Below are 23,201 nucleotides of genomic sequence, written 5' to 3' on the forward strand. Positions count from 1 at the left end.
GAGGCAGGTACAATAACAACTTTTAAAAGACAATTGTACATGGACAGGAAAGGTTCAGAAGGTTATGGGCCAAATGCTGGCAAATGGGACTAGCTTGGATGGTGCATCTTGGTCAGCATGGATCAGTTGGGCCAAAGGGCCTGTTTCTATGCTGTATGAATCTATTAAGGGTTTAGGGTTTCAGGCTGACACAAAGGGATGTCTCAGAGCAGCTGCAGGGCATTCTGAAGGGGAGAGTGATCGTGGTACACGTCGCTGCAAATGATATGGGGAGAAAAAGGGATGAGATCCTGAATTTGGGGAATTAGCAGATTAAAGAGCAGGGTTTCCAAGGTTGTAATATCTGGATGACTTCCGGTGCCAGGTGCTCCTGAGAATTGGAATAACAGGATAGGCCAGACAAATGCATGGCTAAATTAATGGTTTAGGAGGAAGGGCTTTAGATTTTTGGATCATTAGGCATGTCTGTTGGGTAGCCGGGAACAGTACAAGGAGGATGTTTTGCACCTGAATTGGAGTGGGTCCCACATCCTTCCTAGAAGGTTGCTTTTGGGGAGTTTTACATTAATTTGGCAAGGTGATGGGACACAAAATACACATACAGTTGGGGTGAAGTTCAGTCAAATATTGAAGAAAAAGGCAGAGCAGACATGGGCATGATATAGGCACATGGAAGGATTGAAGAGTAAATTGCACCTATTAATGCAAAGAGCCTGATTGGTGAGGCAGATAAACTTGTTGATCAGTATGTATGAATATGACATTGTTGCAATCATTGAGATATGGTTGAAAGAATGGCAAGATTGGGAACTCAATGTTCCAGGGTACAGAAGTTTCAGGCGTAATGGGGGATGCATTTTGGGAAGGCAAACAAGGGTAGGAACATGTTGTAGAACAGAAAGTACATGTCATAACTAATGGAAGAACTGGTATGCCATCCTGCAACTTCATAAAAGATTGTTCAAGCCACACCTGGAGTACTGTGCAGGTCTGGTCGCCACACTACTGTAGGAAGATGTGATTCGATTGAGGAGGGTTCAGAGGAGATTCTGCAGGATGTTGCCTGGATTTGAGGATTTAAGTTGTGGGAAGAGATTTGATAGGCTGGGCTTGTTTTCCATGGAGCAGAGGAAGCTTGGAGGTGACTTTGTGGAGGAACATAAAATTTTGAGAGGGGATAGATATGATAGATGGGGAAATGATTTTTACTATGGTGTGGATGTCTCAGACAAGAGGTCAGTGGTTTAAGGTGAGAGGTAGAAGGTTTAGAGGTGATCTGAGGGGGAATTATTTTCACACGGGGTGGGATGCGTCTGGAATGCCTTGCCTGAACAGGTGGTGGAGGCAGACATTCTCATGACATTTAAGAAATATCTGGACAAATGCTTCTGTGCTTACAACTCTATTGATCAAGGAAACCATTATGCCCATACGTGAGGGAGATTTCTTAAAGGGCCTTTCAAATGAGGCCAGATGGGTAGAGCTTAGAAATAAAAGCATGATCACTTTGCTGGGATATACAACAGGCCTCATTGGGAGATAGAGGAGCAGGAATGTGGGCAAATCACAGAGAGATGTAAGAGGAGTTGGGTTCCAGTTCTCAGGAATATCAGCTTCCCCAGTATTGACTGGGATTGACTTTCTGTGAAAGGATTAGACCAGGTGGAATTTTTAAAGTGTGTCCAAGAGAGCTTTTTGTGCCAGTACATAGAAAGTCCAACCAGACATGGAACAGTGTGGGGGGAGAGGAGTTGGAGTCATAGAGTCAAACGGCATGGAAACAGGCCCTTCGGCCCAACTCGTCCATTCCTACTGTGTTGCCCAGCGAGCTAGTCCCATCTGCCTGTGTTTGGCCCATAAAAGTTACATGTCGAGACCCTGCATCAGGACTGAGAATCCAGAGGGAAGATAGCTGTTATAAAAAGGAGAGGGGGAATGGTGATACAAGGGCCAGTAGGTGATAGGTAGACCAAGGAGGGGTTAAGGATGATAAGCAGAAGGATCCAGGTCAGGGAGGGGAATGGGTGGAGTAGAGAGATGGTGATAGGTGGAAGCAGACAAGGGGAAAAGAGGTGTGGCAGATGGAACCAAATGGGGGAGGGGATATGGTGGATCAAGTTTAAGAACAACACCTCATATTCCACCTGGATGATGGAAAATCCAGTGGTATGAACATTGAATTTACCATTGTTGGGTAACCCTTGCCTTTCATTCTCCCTCTCCCCCTCTCCTTCCAATTCACTTCCCATTTTGTTTCTATTCCCATACTCCCTTCTAGCTCTCCGCATCACCCATTTTCACACCTTCCCCCTCCTGGTTCCATCCACCTATTACCCACACATTTTACCCACTGGATCCCCTCTCTCATCTGGTTCCATTTGTCCTTCATCTTTCCCTTCATGATTCCATTATCATGTTCCCTACTTAGCAGATTCCAGCAGCCTTTGTGTCTCAGCTCATCACTCTCCACCTTCACCCTCCCCTGCCCGCCAGCTGGCTCCATCTGCCCATCATCCTAAATACTTCCTTGGTCTACTTATCACCTGTTGGCCCGTCTCACTCTTCCTTCTCTCCTCATTGTACCAGCCATCTTCTCTCTCCACTCTCAGTCCTGATGCAGGGTTTTGACCCGAAGCATTGACGGTTCCTCTGCCCCCACAGATGCTGCTCAATGCACTCTGTTCCTCCAGCAGATTTTTGTTCCAGATTCCAGCATCTGCAGCCTCTTCTGTCTCTCCTCATGACTACAACCCTCTTATCCAAGCAACATCCCAGTGGATCTCTTCTGCACACTCTATTGCTACCACATCCTTTCTGTTGTATGCTGACCGGGACTGTACATAATCCTCCAAGTATAGTCTATCCAATGTTTCCAACTTGATGTCCCAGCTTTTGTGCTCAATGCCTCGGCCTGTAAAGGCAAGAAAACCAAATGGCTTTTTCACTACCCTATGAATCCCTGTTGCCATTCAAAGAGCTATGGACTTGCACCCAGTGGCACAAAGGAATAAGGTTTTTCTTGAAATTGTGTTGAATTGGGAGAAGGCCGATTTCAATATCATGAGACAGGACCTACCAAACATTGACTTGGTGCAGCTACTTGTAGATAAAGCCACATCCAACAAGTGGGAGTCTTGTATAAGTGAATTAGTGAGGGTTCATGGCCTATTTGTTCCTATGAAGCTGAAGGGTAAGGGTGAAAAGTCCAGAGAACCCTGAATGTCGAGGGATAGAATATAGAACATGTTCTCATTGAACAGTACAGCACAGGAACAGCCCCTCAGCCTACGATGTTGTGCCTAACACACTGTCAAATTAAACTAAATCTCTTCTGTCTGCACATGATCCATATCCCTCCGTTCCCTGCGTATTCATGTGTCTGTCTGAAAGCCTCTGAAATGCCTCTATTGTATCTGCTTCCACCCCTCCACCTGGCAGCTGTTCCAGGCACCTACCAGTCCCTGTCTAAAACAAAAAGAAAATAAAACTTTCCCCTCTCACCTTAACTGCATGTTCTTTAGCATTAGACATTACTACCCTTAGAAAAAGATGCTGACTGTCTACCCCATCTGAGCCTCTCATAAATTTTATGAACTTCTACCAGGTCTCCCTTCAGCCTCCATTGCTCCAGAGAAAACAACCCAAGTTTGTCCAAGCTCTCCTTATAGCTCATACCCTCTCATCCAGGCAGCATCCACATCCTTCCTGTAATGAGGCAACCAGAATTGCATGCAATACTCTTCAGTGCAGCCAAACCAAAGTTTTGTGTAGCTGCAACATGACTTCCTTACTCTAATATTCAATGCCCTGAGCAATGAAGGCAAGCATGCCACATGCTGCCTTCACCCCCTTTTCTACTTGCGTAGCCATTTTCAGGGAGCTATAGACTTGGACCTCAAGATCCCTCTGCATATCAGCACTGTTAAGGCTCCTCCCACTGTGTAGACTTTGTCCTTGCATTTGACCTCCCACATGCAACACCTCACACATGCTCGGATTAGACTCCATCTGACGTTTCTCCATCCATGTCTGCAACTGATCTATATGCTGCTATGTCTTTTGATAGTCATTTATACTGACCACAACTCCATCAATCTTTCTGTCGTCTGCAAAACCAACTAATCAACCTTCTACACTTTCATTCGAGTAATTTATATACATCACAAACAATAGAGGACCCAGCACCAATTCCTGCGGAACACCACTATTCATGACCTCTAGCCAAAATAACATGTTTCCACCACTTTCCTCTGTCTTCTATGGGTAACAAATTCTAAATCCAGATTATCAAGTCACTGTGGATCCAATGTATCTTGATCATCTGAATCAGCCTACCATGAGGAACCTTGTCAAATGCCTTATTGAAGTCCACATAGACAACATCCATTGCTCTACCTTCATCAATTACCTTGGTCACCTCAATATAATCAAGGTTGTTTGTAAAACATGACCTGCCCCACTCTCAGTTATGTTGACTGTCCCTAATCAGGCCATGTTTTTCCAAATGTGTGCAAATCCTATCCCTCAGAATCCTCTCCAATAGCTTCCTTACCGCTGATATGAGGCTCACTGGCCTATAATTTCTTGTATTATCCCTATTCCCCTTCTCTTGGCTACTCTCCAGTCCTTGGGGGCCTCACCTGTTGCGAGTGAGGAACAAAGATCTTTGTGAAGGATATTGAGGATTTGACAAAAGGGGGAAAAAGGGAATTACATGGCAGGTATCAGAACTGCAACCAAAACTACAAACAATAATCCAGGGTGGTGAAGAAGGTGTACAGAATGCTTGCCTTCATTAGGCTACAACTAGAATATTGTGTGAAGCAAAGGTTGCAACACTAGGAAGGATGTATTGCACTGGAGAGGGTGCAGAGAAGATGCCTTCAAAGTGCTTTGTTATTACATCCATCATTATATATCCTAGTGATTTTCTTACCACTATGTTTGGTTAACAGATTAGTAGTTCCCTGTTTTTGCTCTCCATCTTAAGAGAGCTCACAATCCACATGAACAATTCCATAACCAGAACTTCCACTATCTCCAAAGCCATCCCTTTAAAATGGGGATCATCAGGTCTTTGGGAATTATCAGATTTCAAGCTCATCAGTTTCTCTTGTAGTATTGATTAGTACTTAATTCCTTCACTTTCCAATTCTTCCTAGACCTTTGATTATCTGAGACACAAGAAATTCTGCAGATGCTGGATGTATCTGGAGCAAAAACACAAAAAGTGCTGAAGGAACTCAGCAGGTCAGGCAGCATCCATGGTGGGGAAATAAACAGTCAATGTTTCTGGCCGATACCCTTCATCAGTCCTGATGAAGGGTCTCGGCCCGAAACTTTAACTGTTTATTTCCCTCCATGGATGCTGCCTGGCCTGCTGAGTTCCTCCAGCACTTTTTGTGTATTGCACCTTTTGATGATCTAATGTTTTTTAGCAGGCTTTTTGTGTATTCGGGAACGGTCGTAAAGCAATTCATTAATTCCTCTGCCATTTCCTTATTATAAATTCTTCTGCCTCTGTCTCTAAGGTACCCACTTTTGCCCTCTAAATCTATTCCATTTTGTGTAGCTAGAAAGCTGTCTGTCTTTGTTTCTCACCAATCTATATTAAGGTTTTATCTCGCCTTTCTTTGTCCACCCTCCCACTAGTGAAGGAGACTGCAATGCTGAAGTGAGGGGAGAGTGGTGATAGAGGGTGTGGTGGTGACGGACTTAGGGTAGTGGATGGTGGAGTGAGAGCTCTGATAGTGGAGTAACCATTTTATGACTTGAATAACAATGCTGCATTGTTGAAATGAGTGAATAATAAAGAATGACAGTGAAGAGTCAGATTGGATAAGGTCCTTACTTTAACTTTGCCTTGTTGTTTCAGTCACCAGATTAAATCCTTGCAGTACAGTGCGACAGGGGACGTAATTCTCTGTGTGGCCGGCAGTGCCCAGGCCAAGGTGCTGGACCGTGATGGCTTCCAGGTGATGGAGTGTGCGAAGGGAGACCAGTACATCGTCGATCAAGCTAAGACCAAGGTCTGTGTTGGTACTGTAATTTCACATCCACCAGAGCACAGACTTGCTTGGCACAGAAACAGGCCATTTGAACCACCATATTCATGATGGACATCAATTGCCCATCTGTATTAATCTCAATTTACAGCACTTGGTCTGTAGCATTCTACAGCTGAGCAATTCAAGTGCTTCTCTCGTCGCAAAGATTTGCTGTGCTGGGATAGTGAGGAGGAAGGTGCTGTGCCACAGAAAAATATTGATCAGCTGGTAAATTGGGCAGACCAATGGCAGATGGAACTTGGTCCTGATAAGTGCAATGGGACGCATTTTGGGTGGTCAAATAAGGGTAGCACATACACCACAAATGGTGACCTGAGGAGGAGCATAGATATGGTAAAGAGCAGAAAACATTTCCCTATTGCAGATGCATCTAAGACCGGAGGTCATAGGTTTAAGGTATGGAGTGAGATGTTCAGTGGGAATATAAGAAAGGATTTTTTTTCACCCAGAAGTTGTTCAGAATTTGGAAACCACTGCCTGAAAGTTGCTGGAAGCAGAAACTCCCACAACGTTTAAGAAGTATCTGGATGAACACTTGACTTTCCAAAGCAGAGAAGGCTATGCACCAAGTGGTGGTAAATGGGATTAGTATAGATGGGTACTTGGCATGGACGTGGTGGGCTGAAGAACTTGTTTTTTGGCTGTATGACTCCATCACTTCTTAAATTTTGTAAGAGTGTCTGCCTCAGGCAGTGTGTTCCCAATTCCAACCATCCTCTTGGGTGAAAAAAAATCCTCCTCAGTTCCCACTAAACTCTTATCCTTATCCTAAACTACTGCATGTGCAGGAGCAGATTATCCAGAAACATGCCTGAATATTTAGCTGATTCTGTCTGTATTTACTGTATAACATTTGTGCAGCTATTTTGGGATGACTTGTGTGGATTCAAGTTCATATTTGTTGTTATAGACATACATAGGGTATAAATGCCATGAAAATTAGCTTTTTGCAGCAGCAGCACAGTACATTACAGTGTGCAAAATAAACAATGATGACAACACTAGTGCAAGATAAAGAGAAAACAAAAATATATTCCAAGGTAATATCAAGGTTTTTCAAGTTGGTTCAAGAGCCTGATGGCAGTGGGCATGGAGCTTTTGCTGAACCTTGAGGTGTGGGTCTTCAGGGTCCTGTACCTCCTGCCTAGTGGCAGCGTCGAAAAGTGGGCATGGCCCGGATGGTGGGGGTCCCTGATGATGGATGCAGCCTTCCTGAGCCAACGCCTCTTTTAGGTGTCCTCGATGGTGGGAAGAGCTATACCCGTGATGGAATTGGCTGAGTCCACCACTCTCTGTAGCCTCTTGCATTCATGTGCATTGGAGTTTCCATATCAGGCCGTGATGCAACCACATCTGTACATCTGTAGAAGTTTGTCAGAGTCTTCAATGATATGCTGAATCTCCTTAAAGTTCTAAGAAAGTAAAGATGCTGACATACCTTCTTTATGGTTGCATCTTTGTGCTGGGCCAAGGGTAGGTCCTCTGGGATGTTGATACCCAGGAACTTTAAGCTGCTCACACTTTCCACTGCAATATGGACTGGTGCTTGTTCACCTGACTTCCCCTTCCTAAAGTCCACAATCAGTTCCTAGTCTTGCTGACGTTTTGCGCAAGGTTGTTGGGATGCCACTCAACCAGTTGACCTATCTCACTCCTGTACATGGCCTCATCACTATCTGTGATTCTGCCAAGAACAGTGGTATCATCAGCGAATTTGTAGATGGGGCTGAAGCTATGCTAAGCCACACAGTTGCAGGTACAGAGAGAGTAGAGCAGGGGGCTAAGCACGCAGCCCTGAAGTGCACCTGTGTTGATGGTCAATGAGGAGGAGCTGATGTTTCTGATCCACGCTGATTGTGGCCTCCCAATGTGGAAGTCAGGGATCCAATTGTAGGTCTTGGAGCTTGACGATAAGTTTTGAGGGGATGATGGTGTTGAATGCTGAACTGTGGTCAATGAATAACAGTCTAATGTACATATTCCAGTTCTCCAGGTGGTCCAGAGCAGAGCGGAGAGCTAGTGAGATGGTGTCTGCTGTGAACCTATTGTGGTTATAAGTGAACTGAAGTGGGTCCAGGTCTTTACTGAGGCAGCAGTTGATTAAAGTCATAACCAACTACTTGAAGCACTTCATTATGGAGGATGTAAGCACGACCAGACGGTCATCATTGAGGCAGGTCATCCTGCTCTTCTTGGGCACTGGTACAGTCAATGCCATCTTGAAGCAGGTGGGAACCTCAAAATGCAGAAGCAGGAGGTTGAAGATGCCCCTGAACACTCCAGCCAGTGGATCAGTGCAGGTTTTTAGCACTTGATCAGGTACACCACCAGGACCTGAAACCTTATGAAGACCCTCCTGGAGGATGTTCTGATGTCAGCCTCCAAGACTGAGATCACAGGGTCATTGGGTGCTGTGGAGACTCAGGTTGGTTTGTCTTCATCCTTCCTCTCAAAGTATGCATAAAATGCATTCTCTTCTGGGAGTGATGCGTCATTGCCATTTACGTTATTCATTCCAAATTGTAGGAGGTGATGGTAGGCAAGCCCTGCAACAGCTGTTGAGCATCTGTTTGTGTTTCCAGCTTCGTCTGGAATTGCCTCTTTGCTCTCATAATAGCCTTCCGTAGGTTGTACCTGGACTTCTTGTAGATCTCTGAATTGCTAGTCATGGATACCACAGAACTCGCCCTCAGTAGAGTAGGAATCTCCTGATTCATGCAGGGCTTCTGGTTTGGGAAGACCCGATATATTTTTGTGGGCATGCACTCATCCACACAGGTCTTTTAACATAGAACATTATAGCGCAGTACAGGCCCTTTGGCCCACAATGTTGTGCCGATGTTTTATCCTGCTCTAAGATCTATCTAACCTGTACCTCCCACATAGCCCCCATTTCTCTATCATTCATGTGCCTATCTAAGAGTCTCTTAAATGTCCCTGGTCTGTTTACCTCCCTGATTTTCAACCTGTTTGTGTAGGGTGACCATTTTTTTGGGGGGAGCACTTACAACACAGAACATGTCTTTTTTGAAAATGGTCTGTGCTATGTTAATGCTCCACTAAGATTTCTGCCATATATCCTCTGCTCCTTTTGAACATAATTTTCCACAATTTGCCAACCTAACTTTTAAACTCTCTTCCTTTTTATAGGTAGCTTACTCTCCATTGTGATTATTGTTCCCTGGCCCACATGGTCAGGCTCAATCCTGTGTCAGCTGAAGTCTACCCTATAAATGTCTTTTGCAAAATTTAGGAAACCAAAGTACATTCTGCCGACTGTGCCCATAGAATCATAGAGATATACAGCACAGAAACAGACCCTTCTGGCCCATTTTGTCCATGCTGACCATGATGTCTATCTCACTAATCCCATTTGCTTGCATTAGGCTGTTTCTCTCTATCCCTTTTCTGTCTATCCAAATGCCTTTTTAATGTTGTAATTGTAACTGCCTCTACCACCCATCCACCATCTACCAGTCTCAAGTCAGAAGTGTGATGGAATATTCTCCACTTGTCTGGAGGAATGCAGTTTCAACAACATTTGAGAAGCTCATCACTGTATGAGACATAGCAGCCTACTTGATAGTCAGCCCATCCAGAACCATTCACTCACTCCACCACCAATGCACAGTCGCAGCAGTTTGTACCATCTACAGGATGCACTGCAGCAACTCACCAAGACTCCTGAGACAGCACCTTCCAAACCCATGACTCCACCAGCTAGAAGGACAAGGGCAGCAAAAGCATGGGAACACCACCACGTGGAAGTTGCCCTCCAAGCCACACACCATCCAAATTTGGAAATAGAGCGCCGTTTCTTCACGTTCACTGGTCAAAACCCTGGAACTCCCTCCCTGACACCATTGGGTAGAGCCACACTTCAAGGACTGCAATGGTTGGAGAAGGCAGCTCACTACCACATTCTCAAGGGCAACTACAGTCATAGAGTTATACAGCACGGAAAAAGGGCCTTGGGCCCAACTGGTCCATGCTGACCAAGGTACCATCCAACCTAGCCCCATTTGCCAATATTTGGTCCACAACTTTCTAAACCTTTTCTATCCGTGTACCTGTCCAACTGTCTTCTAAGAGTTGTTGTTGTACCTGCCTCAACCACTTCCTCTGGCAGCTCACTCCACATAGGTACCACACTATGTAAAAAAAATTTGCCCCTCAGGATCTCATTAAATCTTTCCCCTCTCATTTTAAACCTGTTCCTTCTAGTCCTTGAGTCCCCAGCCCTGGGAAAAAGACTTGAGTGTATTCACCTTATCTATGCCCCTCCTGATTTTATACACCTCTATAAGATCACCTCTCAGTCTCCTACACTCCAAAGAATAATCTCCTAGCCTGTCCAACCTCTCCCTACAACTCAGTCCTTTCTGTCCTGACAGCATCCTTGTAAATCCTTTCTACACTTTTTTCCAGTGGAATAACGTCTTTCCTATAGCAGGGTGACCAAAACTGACCACAATACTCCACGTGCATCCTCACCAGCATCCTGTGCATCCTTACCAGCATCCTGTACGACCACACAATGACCTTCCAACTTGTATACTCAACTAGGGATGGGCAAGTAAATCCTGGCTCAGCCAGCGAAGCCTAGATCCCTTTAATTGGGAAAAAAAAACCTCCTCTGTCGGCCTGTTCCAGAACTACCACCTTCTGTGTGGAAAAACTTAAACATGTGGCTGAGAGCACTGGACACAGCAAAAACACCAGGTAACATCCCAGCTGTAGTTCTGAAAGGTCTGCTGTCCAGAGGCAGCTGCAGCTCCAGTGAAACTGCTTCAGTCCAATTTTCACACAAGCATCTATCCAACGCTGTGGAAAATTCCCCAGATATGTCCATGAAAAGCAAGATAAATCAATATGGCAAATTAGAGTCATAGAGTTGTACAGCATAGAAACAGGGCCTTTGGCTCACTGCATCTAATCTGACCATCATGCCTACCTATACTAATCCCACTGCCTGCATTAATTCCATATTCCTCTATGTCCTGCTCATTCAGGTACCTGTCAAGATGTTTCTTAAATGTTGTTACTGTCCCTGCCTCCACCACCTCTGGCAGCTCCTTCCAGATACCAACTAGAATTTACCCCTCAGATCTCCTTCCAGATACCAACTAGAATTTACCCCTCAGATCTCCTTTTAACATCCTCCCTCACCTGAAACCTATACGCATCAGTCTTGGACAACCCTACCATGGGAAACAGACTCTGGATTTCAACCCTGTCTGTGCCTCTGCTAATTTTATATTCCTCCATGCCACCTCTCAGCCTCCTTTGCTCCAGGGATAACAGACCTGGCCTATCCAGTCTCCTGATAACTCAAGCTCTCCAAACCAGGTAATATCTTTGTGAATCTTTTCTACATCCTTTATGGCTTAATCACATCCTTCCTATACTGTGCTGATCAGAACTGCACACAGTGCCCCAAGTGCAGTCTAACCAATGTTTAGTGCGACTGTAACATGACGTTCCAATTCTCATACTCTGTCTTGGCTGATGAAGGCACCTGTGTTCCCATTTTCAAGAAATTATGCAGAGTCATCGAGTGATACAGGACAGAAACAGGCCCTTTGTCCAAACTCCATGCCAACCATAGTGCCCACCTGAGTTAGTCCCATTTGCCTGCGTTTGGCCCATATCCCTCTAAATTTTTCCTATCCATGAACTTATTCAAAAGTCTTCTAAATTTCATTGTTGTACCCATCTCAACTACTTTCTCTGGCAGCTCATTCTATATACTCACAACCCTCTGGGTGAAAAAATTGCCCCTCAGGTTCCTATTAAATCTTTCCCCACTCTCCTTAAACCTATGCCTCTGATTCTAATTTACTTACTATGCCACCTACCTTTTCATTCAAATAATATTTATGACAAACAACACTGATCCCTGCAGCACACGCCTGTCCATAGGCCTCCAGTCTGAATAACAATCCTCAACTCACACCCTCTGCCTCCTACCATCAAGCCAGTTTTGTATTCAGTTTGTGAATTCACCCTGGATCTCATGTGTTCTAACCTTCCAAACCAGCCTACCATGTGGGACCTTGTTGAAGGCCTTGCTAAAGTCCATGTAGACAACGTCTACTGCCCTGCTCTTGTCAATCTTCTTGGCGACCGCTTCAAAAAAAACTGCCAAATTCATGAGATACAACTTCCCTAATCTGTCCTTGCCTTTCCAAATGCAAATAAATCCTGTCTCTCAGAATCCCTTCCAATAACTTTCTCACCACTGATGCTGGGCTAACTAGCTCGTGGTTCCCTACCTTATCCCTGCTACCCTCCTTGGATAAAGGCACAAGATTCGCTCTCTTCCAGCCTTCCAGTACCCTACCTGTGGCAAACGAAGATACAAAAATCTCTGCCAAGGCCTCAACAACCTGCTTTATTGCTCCCCGCAACATAATTACTACGGAGTCTGATTGCAGTGAATAACAGACTGACAGAGGATGTCATCAATGATGCAATCAGACAACACTTGCTCAGCGATGCCAAGTTTATTTTGCTGGGACTACCAGAGCTTCAGACCTCACAGTTTTGATTCAATTATGGACCAAAGAACTGAATTCCAAAGAGGACATGAGCATCGTTGCCCTTTGCACTATGGTAGCATTTTATGTTTTGTTTCTTGTATTTGTCTAACAACATAGGAGTTCATTAATCCCATCAATCTCAGACTGGTTCTCGGAGCAATCCCACCAATCCCAGTCAATAATTTCTGGTAAAACCATTGTGCATAAAGGGGAAAATGTTCCAATAGTTGAAATTATACCTCACACGAAGGAGAATAGTTTGTTGTTGGAAATCAATAATCCTGGCTGCAAGACAGGGGCAAGGAGGGTAAGTAGGTAAACGTAAGGTTTACCTGTTGTCTATTATAGATTTGCAGGTGGGATTAACTCGGGGGGAAAAGAAAAGGTAGTCAGATGGAGGACATGGTCATGTGCTGCAGCTGTTTGATGTGGGAACTCGTGGACCTTACTGCGGTCCAAGATGGCCACATCTGCAGTAAGTGCTTGAGGCTGGATGAACTTTGGCTCAGAGTTGATGAGCTGGAGTCACAGCTACAAACACTGCGCAGCATAAGGGAGGGAGAGAGTTATGTAGACACGGTCCATCAGGTGACAATCACCCCCCCCTTAGAGCAGGTACATCTGAGGTTCAGGATGCAGATAGAATGGTGACTGTCCGGGGAGGGAAGAGGAAGAAGAAGTCAGGCAGGCAGACAGAGCAGGGAACCCCAGAGGTTGTTCTCCTCAGTAATAGGTTTTCCGCCTTGGAGGCTGTTGAGGGGGATGACCTGCAGGGGCCTAGCTGCAGTAACCAGGTCTCTGGCACTGGGACTGGTACTGCTGCTCAGAAGGGAAGGGTGGGAAAGAGACATGCGGTAGTGATAGGGGACTTGATAGTCAGGGAAACAGATAGGAGGTTCTGTGGCAGTGAGCATGAATCCCGGATAGTATGTTGCCTCCCAGGTGCCAGGGTCCGGGATGTCTCTGATCGGGTCCACAGGAGTCTTGAACGGGAGGGAGAGCAGCTAGAAGTTGTGGTCCATGTTGGCACCAATGACATAGGTAGGAAGGGGGATGAGGTCCTGAAGAGTGAGTTCAGGGAGCTAGGCAAAAGACTGAGGAACAGGACCTCAAGGGTAGCAATCTCGGGATTGCTGCCAGTGCCACGCGATAGTGAAGGCAGGAACAGGAAGAGGTGGCAGATAAATGCGTGGCTGAGAAGTTGGTGCAGGAGTGAGGGTTTTAGATTTCTGGATCATTGGGATCCCTTCTCGGGAAGGTGGGACCTGTACAGAGAGGACGGGTTACACCCGAACCAGAAGGGGGCCAATATCCTTGCTGCTAGGTTTGCTAGGGTGGTTCGGGAGGGTTTAAACTAGTTTGTGAGGGGGAAGGGAACCGGAGGAGTAGGTCAGAGGAAGAAGGTGATGGGGAAAAGTTAGATCAAACAGGTAGAGAGGCTTTGGGGAAGGAGAAGCAGAATGCAGGCTATAAAAATAGTAAGGTAGATGGACTGAAGTGTGTTTACTTAAATGCAAGAAGCGTCAAGAATAAGGAAGATGAACTGAGGGCTTGGATAAGTATGGGGGACTATGATATTATGGCTATTACTGAGACATGGCTGATGTCAGGACAGGAGTGGATATTGAATATTCCTAGTTTTCAGTGTTTTAAGAGGGATAGGGAAGGGGGGAGAAGAGGTGGAGGGGTGGCGATACTGGTCAGGGACACTGTTACGGCTGCGGAAAGGATTGATGTTGTAGAAGGATCATCTCTAGAGTCCGTATGGGTGGAAGTAAGGAAGAAGAAAGGAGCAGTTACTCTACTAGGAGTATTCTATAGGCCCCCCGGCAGCAGTAGAGATATAGAGGAACAGATTGGCAGGCAGTGTTTGGAGAGAAGCAAAAATAACAGGGTTGTTATAATGGGAGACTTCAACTTCCCAAATATAGACTGGAACCTGCTTAGTGCCAAAGGTTTAGATGGGACGGAATTTGTTAAATGTGTCCAGGAGGGATTCCTGACGCAGTATGTCGACAGGCCGACTGGAGGGAATGCCATGCTAGATCTAGTTTTAGGAAATGAACCGGGACAGGTGAAGGATCTATTGGTGGGTGAGCATTTGGGGGACAGTGACCATTGCTCCATAACCTTTAAAATTGTCATGGACAGGGACAGGTGCAGAGAGGACAAGAAGATATTTAATTGGGGAAGGGCGAACTATGAGACTATAAGGAGAGAACTTGGGAGTGTAAATTGGGATGTCCTTTTTGAAGGGAAATGTACCATGGAGATGTGGTCGATGTTCATGGATCTTATGCAGGATGTTAGGGATAAATATGTCCCGGTGAGGCAGAGAAGGAATGGCATGGTGAAGGAACCGTGGGTGACGAGAGAGGTGGAACGACTTGTTAGGGAGAAGAAGGTAGCATACATAAGGTAAAAGCAGCAAGGTTCAGACAGGGCCCGTGAGGAATATAGAGTAGCGAGGAAGGAACTTAAGAAAGGGCTGAGGAGAGCTAGAAGGGGACATGAAGAGGCGTTGGCTAGTAGGGTTAAGGAAAATCCCAAGGCCTTTTTCAAGTACGTGAAGGGTAGGAGGATGGCTAGGGTAAAGGTAGGTCCGATTAAAGACAAAGGTAGGAGAATGTGCCTGGAGGCGGCGGAAGTGGGAGAAGTTCTCAATGAGTACTTCTCCTTGGTATTCACCAAGGAGAGGGGTCTTGATGACGCGGAAGGGAGTGCTGGTAAGGGTAATGTTCTCGAGGTTGTAGATATCAAGAGAGAGGATGTGTTGAAGTTGTTAAATAATATCAAGACAGATAAATCTCCGGGGCCTGACGGGATTTTCCCCAGGCTGCTTCGAGAGGCAAGGGGGGAGATAGTTGAACCACTGGTAAGGATCTTTGAATCCTCGTTGTCCACGGGGATGGTGCCGGAGGATTGGAGGCTGGCGAATGTTGTCCCCTTGTTCAAAAAAGGTAGTAGGGATAGTCCAGGGAATTACAGACCGGTGAGTCTCACATCTGTGGTGGGTAAGCTGTTAGGAAGGATTCTAAGGGATAGGATCTATGAACACCTAGAGAATCATGGACTGATTAGGGACAGCCAGCATGGATTTGTGAAGGGAAGATCTTGCCTCACAAGCCTGATAGAGTTCTTTGAGGAGGTGACGAGGAAGATTGATGAGGGTAGTGCGGTGGATGTGGTCTATATGGATTTTAGTAAGGTGTTTGATAAGGTTCCTCATGGTAGGCTTCTTCAGAACGTCAAAGGCCAAGGGATCCAGGGAAGCTTGGCTGTGTGAATTAGGAATTGGATTGCCTGTAGAAAGCAGAGGATTGTGGTGGAGGGAGTGCCCTCGGATTAGATGGCAGTAACTGGCGGTGTCCCGCAGGGATCGGTTCTGGGACCTCTACTTTTTGTGATACTTGTAGATGACTTAGATGAGGGGGTGGAAGGCTGGGTTAGTAAGTTTGCAGACAACACTAAGATCGGCAGTGTTGTGGATAGTGTGGAGGGCTGTCGGAGCTTACAGGGGGATATTGATAGGATGCAGAGCTGGGCTGACAAGTGGCAGATGGAGTTCAATCCGGAGAAGTGTGAGGTGGTGCACTTTGGAAGGACAAACTCCAGGGCAGAGTACAAGGTAAATGGCAAGGCACTTGGCAGTGTAGAGAAGCAGAGGGATCTGGGGGTTCATATTCACAGTTCACTGAAAGTTGCCTCACAGGTGGATAGAACAGTTAAGAAGGCCTATGGGATGTTAGCTTTCATAAGTCGTGGGATTGAGTTTAGGAGCCGCGAAGTAATGATGCAGCTTTACAAAACTCTGGTTAGACCACACTTAGAGTACTGTGTTCAGTTCTGGTCACCGCATTATGGGAAGGATGTGGAGGCGTTGGAGAGGGTGCAGAGGAGATTTACCAGGATGCTGCCTGGATTAGAGCGTATGGAATATGAGGAGAGGCTTAAGGTGCTAGGGCTTTATTCACTGGAAAGGAGAAGGGTGAGAGGAGACATGATAGAGGTATATAAAATATTGAGAGGAATAGATAGAGTAGACAGTCAGCACCTCCTTCCCAGGGCACCAATGCTCAAGACGAGAGGGCATGGCCTTAAGGTTATGGGTGGGAGGCTCGGGTGAGATGTCGGGGAGGTTTTTCACCCAGAGAGTGGTTGGTGCATGGAATGCACTGCCTGGGGTGGTGGTGGAGGCAGATACATTGGACAGGTTCAAGAGTTTGTTGGATAGGCACATGGAGGAATGTGAGATAGAGGGATATGCGGGAGGAAAGGGTTAGATAGTGTGAGGGTGGTTTGATGGACGGCACAACATGGTGAGCCGAAGGGCCTGTTTTGTGCTGTATGGTTCTATTGTTCTAAGATATCGCTGTGGGAATTCCTCAGGGCAGTATCCAAGGTACAGCCGCCATCTGCTCTTTCATCAGTGGCCTTCCTTCCACTCAAAGTGAGGATGTTTGCCGATAATTAAACAATGTTCAATTCCATTCTCAACTCATCTGCAATTGAGACAGCCCATGACTGCATGCAGCAAGATCCAGACACCATTCAAGTAGCAGCTGTGAGCAGAGGACATGGATTTAAGGGAAGGATGAGGAGAAAATTTAAAGTGGAGTCGAGGAACAATTTTTTACCCAGAGGGTGGTTGAAATCTGGAACTCACCACTGAGGGTGTGTGGAGGTGGGTACTCTCACAACTTATAAAAAAAAGTATTTAGATAAGCACTTGAAGGCTACAGTGTTGGGAAATGGAATTGGTAGAGTACAGAGAGGTACTTCATGTATGGCACGGACATGCTGGGCCAAAGGACCTGTTTTTGTGCTGTACAACTCTCGGACCATATTGACTTTATTCAGCTATGAAACTCAACTGGATAAGCTGCAAGAGCAGTTCAGAGGTGGGTAGGTTCTGACTCAATGCTTAACATCTAAAGCCTTTGCGCTGTCTAGAGGCATGTTAAGACTGCATTGGAATGTTTCTCACCTGCCTGGATGATTGCAGCTGCAGTAATTACCAAGAACTTTGACACTATCCAGGGCAAAGCAACCACATGATCCGTCACCCTAACATTCATTCTCTACACCACCAGCATTTGGTGGCAGCTGTGTTTATTCAAAATGCAGTGCAGCTCATTGCCTGGACTGTACTTTCAAATCCATAAACTCCACCACTGAAATGAACAACATCAGGTGTATGGTGACTCCAGCACCTACAGGTTTCATTCTGAGATTCTGGTGAACCTCTTCTGCACTCTCTCTGTAGCTACGATATACTTGTAGAGTGGCAAGCAGAACTGTGCACCAAGTGCGGTCTAACCAATGTTTTGTACAGCTGCAACATGACGTCCTAAACTCTTCTACTCAGTGCCTTGGTCAATGAAGGCAAGCATATTAAATGCCTTTTACATGACTGGGAAATTTAAACCAGCTTTGTCAGGGATGTCTAGATCATGAAAGAAATTCATAGATGTATAAAAGACACTGCTTGACGCATTGAGTATTTTAAAAAATTGTTTTTTTAATTTGGATTTACTGCATCTGCAGTGTTTTGTTTTTAAGTGACTGAGTCAAATGTATTTGTATGACAATATCATAATTTCATGGTCACCATTCCTATTAAACATAAGCAGGTCTAGGCCATTCAGTGAGATCATGGCTAATCTTATATACTGGCTATCTTCCCTCTACACTCTCAGTCCTGATGCAGAGTATTGACCTGAAACATTGACCATCCCTGTGCTGCCACAGATGCTGCTTGACCTGCTGAATTCCTCCAGCAGTTTGGTTTTTTGCTCCAGATTCCAGCATCTGCAATCTCTAGTGTATCCATTCTATCGACCTTCCTAATTACCTGCTGAATCTGCATGCTAACTTTTTGTGTTTTATTTTCAAGAAACTCCAGATCCCTTTGTACTGCAACATTTTATAATCTTGTCATTTAACTCTAATTTGCTTATCCTACCTTCCAGAATGGATAACCTTACATTTTCCCACATTATACTTCATCTGCTAACTTCTCGCCCACTCACTTAACCTTTTATGTCCCTTTGTAGGCTTTTTGTGTCCTGCTCTCAGCTTGCCAACCCACCTTTCCTCGTATTATCAGCAAATTTGTCATTAATACACTCAGCCCCTTCAATCAAAGTCATCAAATACAGATTACAAATAATTGGACTTTAGCACTGATCCCTGTGGTACCCCACAACTTTTGATTGCCAATATAAAAGTGACCCATGTATCTCTACTGCCTGTTATCTGTTAGCCACTTTCCTATTCATGCCAATGTAATACCCACAATCACATGCACACTTGTCCACTGTTTGTGACATCCTCAAAGAGCAAATTTGTCAAAAAAAATACACCTGTCATAAAAACCGTGCTGAATTATTTGTTGAATTTCTAAATGTCCTGCAAACACCTCCTTTCTAATGGATTTTAGCTCTTGCCCAGTGACAGATGTTAGTCTAACTGGCCTACAATTTCCTGTTTTCAACTTCCCTCTCTCATCTTCCTCCTTTTCTTGAATAGTGGTATTACATTTAGTACATAAAGATACCTTTTTTTTTGCAGTTGAGATAATTAGTTGAACAAGTTCCTCAGCAGTCTTGAGAGATTTGTATTTGTGTTTCTTATGGCCAAACCTGTGATCTAGTAACTTAACCACTTCACCGCGGTTGTTAGGGTTGTGTTCAAAAGTTGATATTAAACACGAACATTTGTCTTCTCACAGGGACATACAGCTATGCTGAACAGTGGTGCCTGGCATCCAAAAATTAAGGAGGAGTTTGTGACCTGCTCAAATGATGGGTATGAGTATTCTGAACAGCCCTATCATCCAGGAACAGGACCTGATGGACTGTTTCAGCCTGTTGTTGCTCCGGCAAATCTATATTTTCTTATTTCATCCAGTCCTTTTCCACATATCCGTGATACCTCTGATTCTCTCTGCCACTTTGACAGTTTCCCCGTCTTGTTGGCCTACCAAGTTTTCAGCAGCTCTGGATAATGTTGTGGAGGGCAGTGTGAGAACAGTTGAATGTATACAGTAGGATATTACCTCGCTCACCAGTTCTGTGAGAGATGCTACAGAAATAGAGCAGGAGATTTTACCTTTTCGTGAGCGTATTGGTTTATCATTGTCATTTGTACTGAGGTGCAGTGAAAAACTTGTCTTGCATACCGTTCCTACAGATCAATTCATTACACAGTGCATTGAGGTAGTACAGGGTAAAAACAATAACAGAATACAGAGTTGTCACAGCTACAGAGGAAGTGCAGTGCAGGTAGACAATAAGGTGCAAGGTCATGATGAGGTAGATTGAGAAGTCGAGAGTTCATCTCATTATATAAGTGAACCATTCAGTAGTCTTATAACAGTGGGATAGAAGCAGTCCATGAGCCTAGTGGTATGTGCCCTCAGGCTCCTGTATCTTCTGCCTGATGGGAGAGGGGATAAGAGAGAATGACGTGGGTGGGTGGGGTCTTTGATTATGTTGGCTGCTTTACCGAGGCAGCGAGAAGTATAGACAAGAGTCCGTGGAGGGGAGTCTGGTTTCCATGATGTGCTGGGCCGTGTCCACAACTCTCTGCAGTTTCTTGCGGTCCCAATAGAGCAGTTGCCATACCAAGCCATGGTGCATCCAGATAGGATGCTTTCTATGGTGCATCGATAACAGTTGGTGAATGTCAAAGGGGACATGCCAAATTTCTTTAGCCTCCTGAGAAAGTAGAGGCGCTGGTGAGCTTTTTTGGCCGTGGTGTGTACGTGGTTGGACCAGGACAGGCTATTGGTGATGTTCACTTCTTGGAACTTGGAGTTCTCAACCCTCTCGACCTCAGCACCATTGATGTAAACAGGTGCATGTTCATCGCTCCCCTTTCCTGAAGTCAATGACGAGCTCTTTTGCTGACATTGAGGGAAAGGTTGTTGTCATGACACCATGTCACTAAGCTCTCGATCTCCTTCCTGTACTCCAACTCATCGTTATTTGAGATACAGCCTACAACGGTCGTATCATCTGCAAACTTGTAGATGACATTAGAGCAGAATCTGGCCACGCAGTCATGAGCGTATAGGGAGTAGAGTAGAGGGCTGAGGATGCAGCCTTGTGGGGCACCAGTGTTAAGAATCAAATTAGTGAGGTACCCTGAATTATTTTTCTTTTATTCATTTCTGGGAGGTGGATCTTCTGGATAGACTAAAATTTATTGACCTCTTCTGAGGAAGTGAGGCAGGGAAAGTGACTGAAGTGTCAGTGCGGAGCACTTTGGGATCAGTCACCATAATTCTATTAGTTATAAAATAGTTATGGAAAAAAGATTGGACTGGTCCACAATATAAAAGCCCTAAACTGGGGTAAGGCCAATTTTTGATAGCATTAGACAAGAACTTCCAAAGTCATAGTCATAGAGTCACACAGCACAGAAACGGGCCCTCTGGCCCAACTGGTCCATGCCAACCAAGATGCCCATCTAAGCTAGTCTCGTTTGTCCATGTTTGGGCCATATGCCTCTGAACCTTTCCCATCCATGTACCTGTCCAAATGTCTTTAAATGTTGTTAATCTACCTGCCTCAACCACTTCCACTGGTAGCTCATTCCATAAAATACACCAGCCTCTGGGTGGAAAAGTTGCCCCTCAGGTTCCGATTGAATCTCTCACCTTAAATCTATAGCCTCTACTTCTTGATTCCTCAGCTGTGAGAAAAAGACAATGCCCCTCATGATTTTACACCTCTCTATGAGGCCACCCTTCATTCTCCTAAGCTCCAATTAATAAAGTCCTAGCCTACTCAGCCTCTCTCTACAACTCAGTCCCTTGAGACCTGGCAACATCCTCAAATCTTTTCTGCACTCTTTCCAGCTTAATGGCATCTTTCCTATAGCAGGGCGACCAAAGCTAGACACAATATTCCAAATGTGGCCTCACCAACATCTTGTACGGCTGTAACATAATCTCCCAACTTCTATACTGAATGCCCTGACTGACGAAGGCCAGCATGCCAAAAGCCACCTTCACCATCCTGTCTACTTGTCGTGCCACTTTCAGGGAACCATGCATTTGTACTGTGAGTTCTCTCTGTTCTACAACACTCCCCAGGGCCCTACCATTCACTGTGAAAGCCCTACCTTCATTTGTCTTCCCAAAATACATCACCTTGCACTTATCCAGATTAAACTCCATTTGCTGCCTGACCCGCTGATTTCCTCCAGAAGTTTGTTATTTGCTACAGATTCCAGTATCTGTTCTCTCTTGTGTGCTGAGTAAGAATGTCCACCTGCTATTCCAGCCCTGCTTCAAACCACTTTTCAGTACAGACCACAATATTATCCCTTACAATATCTCCCAGTGCCCACACTTCATCGCTTTATTTCTTCGATTCCCCACATGAAGCTGTAAGCAATTAAGTATTCCCAGTGTTGTTATTTTTCCAACCTCTGTTTCTTCTGGCTATCAAACTGAACTTCTTTAATGTAAAGCTTCACTTCAGTCTCTCTGGAACTGTTGTCATTACAGCCAGTAGTTGGTGTGCTGAGGGGATGTTTTAAGATATAATTGTTACCTGTTTGTATCAGGACTGTGCGGACTTGGGACATGAACAATGAGAAGAAACACAAGAATGTTTTTAAACCACGAACAGCACAAGGGAAGCGAATTATTCCCACCACGTGTGCATACAGCAGAGATGGCAAGTTTATTGCTGCTGCATGTCAGGATGGCTCCATTCAGATCTGGGATCGGAACATGAACGTGAGTGATTTTTAAACGAAGGAGATTTATATGGCAATTTTTTTTAACACACAGTGGTCGGTACCTGGAACATGCTGCCAGGGAAGATGGTGGAAGCAGAAACGATAGCAACATTTAAGACTCATTTGGATAGACACATGAACAGGCCGCGAGTGGAGGGACATAGAACATGTGCAGGCAGATGGGACCAGTTAGATTGGCATCATGGTCAGCACAGACATGGTGGGTTGAAGGGCCTGTTCCTTTGCTGTACTGTTCTGCATTCTATGCATCATCATGGAAAATTTAAGGTATGGAACAAGGCCATTCGGCCCATTGTTCTGCTGCCTGTTGAAAAACAGCTACCATGTCTACTTCCAGCACTAGTTCTCTAAGTCTGCAAGTCACGATTCTTCTAGTATGCAACCTTTTCAGGCAGTGAATTCGAGATCCCCACCACACTCTGTGTGAAAATAATATTGCTTATCTCCACACTTGTCCTTTGACCAATTATTTCCAATCGATGCCTCCTCTTTGTGGCTCCTCTGGTGTGGAAAATAGGTTCTTTCAATTTATTCTGTCTGGGTCCTCATGATATTATTGTCTCTCGTCAATCTTTTGTGTTCTGAACAGAGCCAACTCTAGATGTTAAATCTTTCCTCGTAACGACAGGTCTTCAGTACTTGTATATCTTCCCTTCTGCACAATCACATCTTACATCCTACAGGAGAACATCAGCTATCTCAATATTTCTTTGTGGGGAGATGGTTCTGAGGGATCGTCACATGCGTACCTATCTATACTAATCCCACTTGCCTGCATTAATTTCATATTCCTCTCTGCCTTGCTCATTTATGT

At 45.1% G+C, this 23,201-nt stretch overlaps 1 protein-coding gene across 2 annotated transcripts in view; it reads left to right on the forward strand.

Annotated features, from left to right (window-relative positions):
• The window catches only part of LOC127572500 (WD repeat-containing protein 70), a 131,408-nt gene that overhangs the window by 44,550 nt on the left and 63,657 nt on the right, over positions 1–23,201 (forward strand). For both annotated transcript variants that reach the window (XM_052019853.1, XM_052019854.1), the window contains exons 8-10: positions 5,876–6,029; positions 19,344–19,420; positions 22,190–22,364. In XM_052019853.1, coding sequence (XP_051875813.1) covers positions 5,876–6,029; positions 19,344–19,420; positions 22,190–22,364 — 406 coding nt within the window. The remainder of the gene's footprint in view (positions 1–5,875; positions 6,030–19,343; positions 19,421–22,189; positions 22,365–23,201) is intronic.

Source organism: Pristis pectinata, chromosome 7 (assembly GCF_009764475.1).
Source record: "Pristis pectinata isolate sPriPec2 chromosome 7, sPriPec2.1.pri, whole genome shotgun sequence".
NCBI lineage: Eukaryota > Metazoa > Chordata > Chondrichthyes > Rhinopristiformes > Pristidae > Pristis > Pristis pectinata.